General features: G+C 36.1%; 1 protein-coding gene across 2 annotated transcripts; it reads right to left on the reverse strand.

Annotated features, from left to right (window-relative positions):
• Positions 1-1,972: 1,972 nt before the first annotated feature.
• Positions 1,973-11,407, reverse strand: hgh1 (HGH1 homolog). 2 transcript variants are annotated; one of them, XM_083524553.1, is made up of 7 exons: positions 11,302-11,407; positions 7,495-8,091; positions 7,268-7,368; positions 4,920-5,018; positions 3,501-3,592; positions 3,254-3,376; positions 1,973-2,525 (listed from the first exon to the last, which is right to left on the reverse strand). In XM_083524553.1, the coding sequence occupies exons 2-7, from the start codon at positions 8,034-8,036 to the stop codon at positions 2,334-2,336; spliced, it is 1,149 nt and encodes a 382-aa protein (XP_083380679.1). In that variant the 5' UTR covers positions 8,037-8,091; positions 11,302-11,407; the 3' UTR covers positions 1,973-2,333. The 2 variants fall into 2 exon arrangements, with proteins under 2 accessions (XP_083380679.1, XP_083380680.1); XM_083524554.1 differs by having other exon boundaries at positions 11,306-11,394.
• Between the last annotated feature and the right edge of the window lie 208 nt (positions 11,408-11,615).

The following is an 11,615-nucleotide window of genomic DNA, read 5'->3' on the forward strand; positions in this document are numbered from 1 at the left end:
GGATTTTCGACAGCTCCAAACCGCCTCCTTTGGCTGCTGTCAAAAGAATATATTAGCCAGCCATATCCCTCAAAAAGTTTAAGATCTCTCTAGGTAATTTCCCCTTTTTCGACCGCTGGAAAGTCTTCCGCTGAGGGATTGCAGTCGTTGCTGAAAGCAGCCTGAAGATTAACTGTACCTGTCAGTTATACTCTGAAAGCCTCCAGAGCCAGTAGGCTACTAATCGCCACACTTTAAAACAAACTGTCATTTTCTCTCGTTTGTCAGTGCCAAAGAAAACACGAAAAGAAAAAGGAAAGAAAGAATGATGTGATGTCGCGTACCTGCGCAAAGTCTACCCACCGTGCTTCTTCTTTCATTAACCTGGTTGTTGTCACGTGTGAAAGCCGTTAAAACCTACTTTTCCCGCCATCCGCCTTTCAGTGCACAAGGAAGCGCTGTGTCATTCCGCACAGGCCTGCGGTTTCGACGTGTCAGGAAGGGGCCAGGCGTTTACACGTGTAATTACAACTAATCACTTTAACATTTTAGGCACGATTGGAAATCATGTTTTCCATCTCCTGAATATATTCACTCGATGATGCATGCATGAGCAACATTACAAAAGCCTTTTACACCTCTGCAAAAAAGCACGAAATGGCAAAATATTATGCTTTTAGTGGTTTTAAACAACAAATTATTGGTTAGGAAACAAGCAAGAAAAAAAACAAATGCACTCCTGAGTCTCTCCTGCGTTTTGCTGCAGTGAACTGTATGGAAGAAGCCAAATGATTTAATTTATTTATATTGACTTCTTGTACCCAAAGGAAAATCATGATAATGATGAGACTGTTGGATGTAAAATTCACCACAATTTTCTTTAAAAAAAAAAAAAAAAATTCCACAATGTCTTTATTAGAATATCTGCAATTACATATCACATATCAAACCTGTAAATGAAACCATGATTGTTTTCTTCCTTGAGTTACATAAAGTTTATGAAGTTATTAACTACACTCCTCTGTGATAGATACTCCTCCTAGATAAGCACTATGATAGGCAATTTTTTACTAGATTCATATTTTGGATTTTGCTTCACCTCTATACTGTTATTTTTGTTTTACAGCAATATATACAATAAAACAGAAATCCAGGATTTACACAGTGATTATTGGGGCATGTTTCTTTTTATTACAGGGACTAAATGATTGTCTTTTCTTTTTCCTCATTAGGAAACGAATCCTACATGCAATAGGATTTCACTTTCTTACTGCCTTTTAAACGATAAAATATTTTGGGTCCAGCAGATGGCACTAGTGAGTGAATGTCTGTGAACATCATGAATGACCTGCTATATCACCCTGAACTCAACCCTAGAATACACCATTGGGATGAACTGGAACGCTGACTGCACCCCAGGTCTCCTCACCTCACCTACATCAGCACCTGACTTGACTAACACTCTTGTGGCTGAATGAATCTTCACAAAATTGAGCGAACCTTCTTCCAGAAGAGTGGAGGTTATTATAACAGTGAATGGTGATGAAATGTGAAATGGGAATTTCCAAAAGCACATATGAATCTTAAGGTCAGGTGTCCACAAACTTTTGTCCATAGAGTGTATTACTCTATGAAATCTTAAATTTCTTGTTACATATGCACTTTTTTCATTTTATTGTTCAGGTTTTTATATATATATATATATATATATATATATATATATATATATATATATATATATATATATATATATATATATATATATATATATATACACATACATACACACACACACACACACACACACACACACACTCTGGCACACAATCTTATTTTACCCATATATATAACTTCACACTGACCTACTATTAAATATTGTTAATATATAATAAACTGCACTGGCAATTTTGACAAGTCTATGCCCAATGTCGAGTATGTGAGAAAGTGGTTGAACAGTTGTTGTAGTCACAACACCAGTCAATACACCAATTGATTACAAGCAAAACAGAGAAAAAATCTTTTTTAATATAAAATATTCATATTATTCAATCTGTGTACAGAAAACAAACAAAAAAAAAGACTTTTCTGTTGTTTTGTTTTTTTACATCGAGTCAGCATGCGCTCTGTCTCCACAGCTGATATTCTAATTAGTATCCAGATCCAGTTTTTTCTCCGGGGACTCCGGGGGTTCGTCATAAAGCTGTGCCTTTAAATCAACATTATCCCCTTTACTAGCTTATAATATTAAAACAGCAAAGCACCAAAACCATGACAGGAATTTTTGGGTGACAGGATTATAAAATTGGCTCGTTAGGAATTAGTGATATGTGTGTGTGTGTGTGTGTGTGTTTTGTTCATCGTTCCAATCCTTCCGGCTCCGAGTTGCGACACCTCTCCGTTTCCACTTTGAGCAGCTCCTGTTGCTCTTTCTCAATCTGCTCCTGCTCTTTGGCATCCAAGTCTTTTAGCTTCTGCTCCACATCCTCAGGAATATCCACCTCCATTAGGTTCTCAATCCCTTCCTCTGGCTCGTCTCCGATCAAAACCTGGGACACCCACAAACATGTGAATCAGAAATATTGGCGGACCCTGTCAACATCACGATGATGTCTAATAGCATAGATTTGAGTTGAGTGAGAACAGTGTGGGATACAGGAGGAGGAGGATTCATGAACTTCCAAACACCAGTTTTACAAGATTGCTATTAATTAGACAGACCTAACAAGACGGGGAAAATATATTGTATAATCCTGTAACACAAGGCCAGTAAAACACCATTAATCCTAAGTAAATATTAGTTTCATATCAAGCCTTGCACGCTGAATGGTTTACGACGGTGATTAAAACAGCTGGGTAAAAACCCAAAAACGACTTGAGCTCGGCTTGTGGATTCAGATCAAACGGGATCTCCCACATATTACAGAATACACCAAGCTTTATTAAAAAGACCTTCTGACATTTTTTTCCATGGAACCAAGCTCTCATATTACTCCTGCCACCATGCCCCAGTGACAAAACCAGGAGTTTTTCCACCAATTTAGTGCATCCCGTCTTTTTTTTCCTTCCAGTCAAGCCAATAAATCTGTTTGGCCGTACTGAATTCCGTCTGCTTGCTGTCTGGGGTTAAACCAAGCAAAACAACCAGACACAAACTTGTTGGCATGTGAGCCAATGAGCGAGCAAGGTAAAGCTCGGAAACTTGATTCATGTTGTATGGACTTTGTGAATTAAGATTTCATGACAGAACTTTAAGCTCGATATCGTTCGTTTTTACCTGTACAAGCTTTTCACAGGCCGAAATCACGTGCGGTTCCTTCTCCCACGTATGAAACTCGCGCATTATGGGATAAACGTTTTTTTTCTTCATAATCTGCCGTCCCACTTTGGTGGCTGTAAGCTGTGATGATTCGGAAAAAAACATTACAGCAGCAACATTTCACCGAGTTTATTATTTGAATAAAGCACTAGAAGCATTGTACATAGAAATCACATCAAGCAGCATACGAAAACTGTTTTACTACCAGCAATAGTGTCTCGATAAGCATCTTGCGGATGTCAGGGTCTTCCTCTCTTTTTTTGTCCTCTGGAAGGTACTGCAGATCCACAGGCAAACCTTCACACACACAAAAAACCCATACAATCCAGTAATCAACACAGGCTCCTGATTTTTCCTCCTGTGTTTGCTGTTATAAAGAGCTCCCATTATCTGGGAAAGCTTCCTACTTAATTTTGAAGCATGGCTTTGGAGATTTGTGAATATATTCCACAAAGATATGGTATAAAAATAAAACCATGTTTCATTCTGCATTAGAATCAACTGAATATTTCTGGCTGTTGTTTAGGACACATTATCGTGCTGTTAAAGGAAAACTAAAAAGGCCTGAAACGCGTGCACCTAAACAATCTAATTTCACACAATAACTGCTACCATTTATCTATTATTTATCTTTATATAATAATTAATTTTGTCATTATGGGAATTCAAGCACAGAAAAAAAAAAAAAAAAAAAAAAAAAAAACAAGTGCTGGACACAAAGTCCCAGAATGCAATGCGACTCTAGTTGTGCGCTACAGCAGAGACTCGGCTTGACACTATTTGTATTAAAGTTCAAGCTTTGGAACCCTATTGTTTGAACAATGTCCCGATCAGAAACTATAAGTTCTAAATCTTTTTCACTAGGTAGACATGAGAAAACATGTAAATGTTTAAACATTGACATGAGAAAACATGTCAATGTTTAAACACGAATTAAAAAAAAAAAATTACGTCATAATTTCATTACAAAATAAATCACGTTTAAAAAAAAAAAAAAAAGGTGCAAGATTGCATACAGCCTAATATGATATTTAAACACTGCCCTCTGTTGACGGATATAGGCAACTGCAAGTGTAAACGGTAAAAAAGAAAGAAAGAAAGAAAGAAAGAAAGAAAGAAAGAAAGAAAGAAAGAAAGAAAGCCTAAACACATTTTAGATTTTATAGCGAACATTACAAAAAAAACTTTTACAAGTTACAAGCAGACAGAAAAAGGAAACAAATGAAATATATATATATATATATATATATATATATATATATATATATATATATATATATATATATATATATATACAAAAAATTTATTTTAATTAAATAAAAAAAAATGTGATAAAACACATTTATATTATTTGGTTTAAAACCTAATAAAAATAAACACTTCTTACCCATTCTGAAACATTTCACTCCTCTTTGATGTGTTGAATGTGTTCTTTAGAGCTAAAAATAGAACTTTTACATGTATGGCATATGGCAGATGCCTTTATCCAGAGTGACTTGCAATTATCCCATGTATACACTGAGCAGTTCAGGGGCCCAGAACTGGCAGTTTGGTAGTGCTATGGCTATGAACTCACACCTTCTGATCAGAAGTCTAACTGTTAAACCACTAAACTACAAATTACCTTCGTTCTCCTCTTCAGATAGCTCCTCGGGACCAGCCAGCGGCAAGAGCAGAAAGGGCAAAATATCCACCTCATCATTCAGTAACCACTCATGATGGGCTGTGAAGGAAATACGAATAGAGTGCACTCATATTATATATTCACTTATATACCCCTCATTCTCTACACATAGTGTGAGTCTATCTATCTATCTATCTATCTATCTATCTATCTATCTATCTATCTATCTATCTATCTATCTATCTATCTATCTATCTATCTATCTATCTATCTATCTATCTATCTAATCTATCTATCTATCTAATCTATCTACCCATCTACTTGGACACTTGGAGTGTCATGTTTAAAGGGACATCCAGTAAAACTCATTAAAAGGACAGTGCTAGCTCTTTTGATTTAATTAAGAAATTTTACTTTGCTACCACCACCATGCTTCATCTGTTGCTGTTATACACCATGTTCTCCTGCTGATATAACATCCAAACTGCTACAAAACATTAAATAGGCTAACTGAAGCCTTCTTTACTGTCTTGAAGAGGACACTTTCGTACTGTTCACCTCATTTAACTGGACAAACTGGAGACCCTTATGAACTTTATCTCATTTTAACAGCTGTAACAGTTTGGGTTTTTGGACAGTGCAAGCCGTAGCACTTGAAAAATGCCTCAAGCAATTTCTCTGCAATCTTCCTTTCATCACAGTAATAATAGTAATAACTGAACAATATAATCCACGGATTTTTACCTCCCCAGTGACTACACTGGAGCCAGAGATTTTTAGTCCTGAACTTTCCACTCGCCAAACACATCCAAGTCTGGGATGACTGAGGTTTGGATAAAACAGACAAATGATGAAAAGACCTCAATAATCTGAGACCTGGGGATCCCCATATCTCATTTTTCTTACACTTCAGTTAACCTCAAAATTTATTCAATAAATAAATAAACCAATAATGAAGATATTAATAAAAAACAATTAACTGACAAGCTCCAAGATTTTAATGATTAAAAGTGATCAAATAAATTAATAACTAATTCAGTACATAGATTACCCACAAAGGTTTGGAAGTTTTCTTGAGAGATACATGCATGTTCTCTTGTTTATATGCAACCAGTTAATTTAATAGGCAGGAAGATTTACATTTACCAGACAAGGATATAAAATGTACAGATGGTACAGGTTATTTTCACTAAAACTTGTCAAAGATGTTCTTCACTTTTTGGAGATTTCTTTTGGAGCTTGTGATCCAGTTCATCCCAGAGCAGTTTGACACTCCAGACAACTGTTTGCTCTCTAAATAACACTTAGAGTTTGGAGATGCACTTCGGTTCCAATGAACCACAGTCCAGATGGAATTGCATGGTGGTAAAGTATGGAATGGCAGCCATGTTAGTTCAGTTTTCCTTTAACCCAGAATAAGTCTCCAGCCTTCCCTGCTCTAAAGCAACCCCAACCCTCCATGTGTGACTGTGGGGGTGAGGCAGTCTGATCACATCATCTCTCCTGTTCTCCATCTTACACAAGTTCTTCTGTTAGAAGTAAAAATCTCCAATTTTCTTCCACCTATTCACTGTCCAATTCTTGTGTGTTTTCCAGTTTTTCTAGTTTGTTGCATATGAACGAAAGGAACATTTACATTTGCGGCATTTGGCAGACGCCCTTATCCAGAGCGACTTACAACTGAGGGTTTTAGGGCTTTTGCTCAAGGGCCCAGCAGTGGCAGCTTGGTGGTGGTGGGATTTGAACCTGTGATCTTCTGATCCAAAGCCCAATGCCTTAACCACTGAGCTACCACATGCATGTGTGTCAAAAAACATAAAAACTAGGTGGTCTCAAACTTTTGTCAGGCACTATACAAAACAAATATACTGTTTTAACGTTGCCTGCTACAGGTACATAGTTGAATTAATAATTGAATAAAAATTACATTACATTTACTTAATTTGTTAATTTATTTTAGCAATAAAAATTTTAGTTTTTCCAAAAAAGGAGACAAATGACGTTCATTTTACGAGACCCATCTTATTTTCTTTTGTATATTTAGTATTTGCTCTTTCATTAAAAAAGTACTTCTTATCCAATTACTCGATTAATTGTTGGAATAATCAGTAGAATAAACGATTACTAAAATAATCGATAGCAAAAGCTCTAATATTAAGTAAGCATGCCAAAATGGGTGCTCAGAAGGGTGTAAATTGCAGTGCAGTCTACAAGCATGGTTTTTTCTTTGTTTTACAGCAACTCTCACTTCATATTCGGAGTCACTGCTGTACTCTGAATATAATACTCTGACTATAGGTTCTAGAAATGTGTATGACCCAAGAAATGTAAATAATTCAAAAACCTACTGTAGTCAAAGCAGCAGTTTCGGAGAGTCCCCACAACTCCACCACGTCTAGTCACTGATGCCTCGTATTGTGTGTATGGAAGAAGCCTCTGTATCACACACCTGCAGCAAAAAATTGCACAGTAGAAACTTTGCTGTAGGTCCTGTATATATTTTTCTTTATATTCTATATATTTCTTTTAGAAATATATATATTCTTTTCCACCGGCTTTACTGAACAATACTGACCTTTCCTTGTCCAGAATAAAGTTCCTGGTCTCAGGTAACTGGGTAAGGTTGGACAGCAGTGTTCCCAGGTAATGAAGCGATGCTCTCTTATTAAAGCCCTCGGTGCAGAAGATCTCGACTATCTTGGCCATGCCGATCTGCTGCTTCTGCAGCTCGTGCAACACGTCCACACACGTCTTTTCATGCCTGGAAAGGTTGCTGAGGATGGAGCAGATGCGGTCAGAGAACTCATACTCCGGGTCAAACAGGTGGGTTAGCAGTATGGGTAAAATGCCTGTCTCCTTCACCAAGGGCTTGTGCAGTGTTTCATCAGCTGAGAGGTTGACCAGGGCATGGTAACAGTCCTTCACTATGGCGATAGAGACATCTGCTGTGAGCGTGACCAGAGCCTTGAGGAAGTCAGGCTTTGTCCGTAGGTAACGGCAGCCATCACGTGTTCCTGTCAGTCCAAGTATGTATTCCGTTGCCTGGCCCTTAACATCTGCCCTCGTGTCCAGTCGGAGGAAAGAGAGGAGCTCTTGAGCCTCTGTGTCACTTAGCATTGTGTCTGTGCAATGCGATTACAAGGGCTTTAATGAGCTCTTGGTGTCTGGAAAACTAAAGACATACACAGATGATAAGATTACACCAAAACATCTAATAATGAATATAATATAAGCAACAACAGTCCAATCACTGGTCACCACTGTTCCCAATGTCCAATCACTGCAACCACTGTTCCCAATGTCCAATCACTGGTCACCACCGTTCCCAATGTCCAATCACTGGTCACCACTGTTTCCAATGTCCAATCACTGGTCACCACTGTTTCCAATGTCCAATCACTGCAACCACTGTTCCCAATATTCAATCACTGGTCACCACCTTTCCCAATGTCCAATCACTGGTCACCACCTTTCCCAATGTCCAATCACTGGTCACCACTGTTCCCAATGTCCAATCACTGGTCACCACTGTTCCCAATGTCCAATCACTGCAACCACTTTTCCCAATATTCAATCACTGGTCACCACCATTCCCAACATCCAATCACTGGTCACCACCATTCCCAACATCCAATCACTGGTCACCACCATTCCCAATGATCAATCCCTGTTTAACACTGTTCCTAAAGTCTAATAGTGATCAGTGATTGGACGTTGGGATTAATAGTAATTAGTGATTCAACATTTGGAACACTAATGATCAGTAATAGGATTTTGGCAAAAACATTGATCAATACTGTCAAACCTGACACACTTCTCTGTTCTTCATTAAATGTCTCTCTTGTGCAATGTTGTGGTCTAAATAAATAATATAGCTAACTAACTAAATAAATAAGCTAAATAAAAGGGCATAATTTCATCAGAATATATCATTCTTTGTTTCCCTGAAGACTCACTCGACTGTTTCATGCATACCATAGAAAATACATAATACTGTTTTGCTGCCATGACCAATGATTTATAAAAAATGTCTAAATTGTCTATGTTCTGTTCTAAATATCTTCCTTCATTCCTCTAGCAAAACTTACTTCAGACTTTGATATGCAAAAAATCAGGACAACCAACCAATCTGCAAATAATATATGGTCCACTTGGGATTCCAAGCCACGTTCTGAAGAACCTAAAAAGAACCGATAACGCTGACTACAAGTACACGAATAGTAGAAACATTTGCAGGAGTAGTAAATAGTTCTAGTATAAGTAGTAGTAATAGTGGTGTTTGTAAAAGTTGTAGATTTATTGGGAGTGGTAGTTCTAATAGTGCTTATATGAGTAGTAGTAGTAATAGTAGTAGTTAACCAGTAAAAATTATGTTGCTGGTGATAGTGGTGTTAACAGTAGAAATATTTACTAGTGTTAGAATTAGGACTAGTCTTAGTACTGGTAGTACTTATACTAACTGTAGTAGTAATATTAGTACCATAAAAGTTGGTAATAGTAGTAGAAGTGGTGATGCTTGTAATAGTGGTGATGATAATAGAAAGTAGTGTTAGTCATGGTAGAAATAGTACTAGCTGTAGTTGTAGCACTGGTTTCAGTAGTAGTTTTACGAATAGTCGTAGTAGTAGTAATAGAAGTAGTACTAAAAGTATTGGTGGTGGTAGTAGTACTAGAAGCAGCAGTAGTCGTAGTCTTAGTAGTCTTATAGTAATTATCTTAGCAGTAATATTGGTGGTGGTGGTGGTGGTAATAGTCTTAGTAGTAGTAGTATAGTAATAGTCTTAGTTAAAGTATTAGAGGTGGTGGTTTTAGTGGTAGTAGTAATAATGTTAGTAGTTGTAGTTGTATAGGTGTTGGTGGTAGTATTAATAGTCTTAGTATAGATAGTATTGGTGGTGTAAATGGTATTAGTCTTAGTTTTATATTTATAGTCTTAGCATTAGTTTTGGTGGTGGCGGTAGTAGTTTTATAGTAATAGTAGTAGTAGTATAGGTAGTGGTGTTAGTGGTATTAGTCTTAGTTTTATAGTAATAGTCTTAGCAGTAGTATTGGTGGTAGTAGTAGTAGTTTTAGTTGTAGTAGTATAGGTGGTGGTGTTAGTGTTATAGTAATAGTTTTAGTAGTAGTAGTTTTATATTTAGTTTTAGTTGTAGTGGTATAAGTAGTGGTGTTAGTTTTATAGTAATAGTTTTAGTTGTAGTAGTATAGGTGGTGGTGTTAGTTTTATAGTAATAGTTTTAGTTGTAGTAGTATAGGTGGTGGTGTTAGTTTTATAGTAATAGTTTTAGTTGTAGTAGTATAGGTGGTGGTGTTAGTTTTATAGTAATAGTTTTAGTAGTACATTTACAGCATTTAGCAGATGCCTTTATCCAGAGCGACGTACAAAAGTGCTTTAAATCTCTAGTAATGAATAAATCTACACTGTTACGCAAGATTACAAACTTAATATAAATATAACTCTGGAATTCTACAAACATGGAAGGTGCTAATTTAGGTATTTCAGAGAGGTAGGTCTTCAGTCGTCGTCGTAGTAGTTTTATATTAATAGTAATAGTAGTAGTAGTATAGGTAGTGGTGTTAGTGGTATTAGTCTTAGTTTTATAGTAATAGTCTTAGCAGTAGTATTGGTGGTAGTAGTAGTAGTTTTAGTTGTAGTAGTATAGGTGGTGGTGTTAGTGTTATAGTAATAGTTTTAATTGTAGTAGTTTTATATTTAGTTTTAGTTGTAGTGGTATAAGTAGTGGTGTTAGTTTTATAGTAATAGTTTTAATTGTAGTAGTAAAGGTGGTGGTGTTAGTTTTATAGTAATAGTTAGTTTTAGTAGTTTTATAGTAATAGTCTTAGTTGTAGTGGTATAAGTAGTGGTGTTAGTTTTACAGTAATAGTTTTAGATGTAGTGGTATAGGTAGTAGTGTTAGTTTTATAGTAATAGTTTTAGTAGTAGTAGTAGTAGTAGTAGTAGTAGTAGTAGTAGTTTTATAGTAATAGTTTTAGTAGTAGTATTTGTGGTAGTACATTTTTTATAATTATTAGTAGTACAATTCTGTAAACGCTGCTTTGAGACAATGTCTGTTGTGAAAAGCGCAATAGAAATAAACTTGACTTGAAACTTGACTAATAGTATTAGTATTAATATTAATATTTCTTACTGGTCAGCTGTCATAACATGCAACGCGGTGCTGAACCAAATGTATATTTAATTCTTTATAAAATACTACTATAATTACCATTATTGTGGGTATTGGGAATAAATCAATGACACCCGCGTCACTATCAGATCAGATCATCCGTTATAAAGGCAACAAACAATATTAATAATAATAAAAAAGATTTCCCACCACTTAAACAGTGAACCACACATTAAAATATTAAATACACCTACCTACTGCAGGACTGAAACACATGGAAGATGGAGACTTCTTCCCCTGGTTTGAAGCTGACCGGCGGTGTTTTACTGCCACCAACAGGTCTGGAGTGAGAAGGTGTGAGCCAGGATTCTTCTTATTTTTAATCCTCTTTATTTTTTGTTATATAGTTTTTAATTATTTATATTTTTGGCTTGGTTTGTATGAGCACATTATTTATCAGATATCTATTAGACTTAAATACAGACAGTTACAAAATAAAACATATCAAACCCAACATGTGTACTCTCCAATTCCTATAAGAATTATTATGCAGTACAGTATTTTTTTT

Source organism: Silurus aristotelis, assembly GCF_946808225.1.
Source record: "Silurus aristotelis genome assembly, chromosome: 21".
NCBI lineage: Eukaryota > Metazoa > Chordata > Actinopteri > Siluriformes > Siluridae > Silurus > Silurus aristotelis.

What these genes read in the sequence shown, in the direction of transcription:
- hgh1 (XM_083524553.1), bottom strand. Translation starts at nt 8,036, where the DNA reads ATGCTAAGTGACACAGAGGCTCAAGAGCTCCTCTCTTTCCTCCGACTG. An exon ending in AAACTGCTGCTTTGACTACA is followed by an intron (nt 5,019 to 7,267) that starts GTAGGTTTTTGA and finishes TTTCCTTCACAG; the next exon opens with CCCATCATGAGTGGTTACTG. An exon ending in ATCTGAAGAGGAGAACGAAG is followed by an intron (nt 3,593 to 4,919) that starts GTAATTTGTAGT and finishes GTGTGTGTGAAG; the next exon opens with GTTTGCCTGTGGATCTGCAG.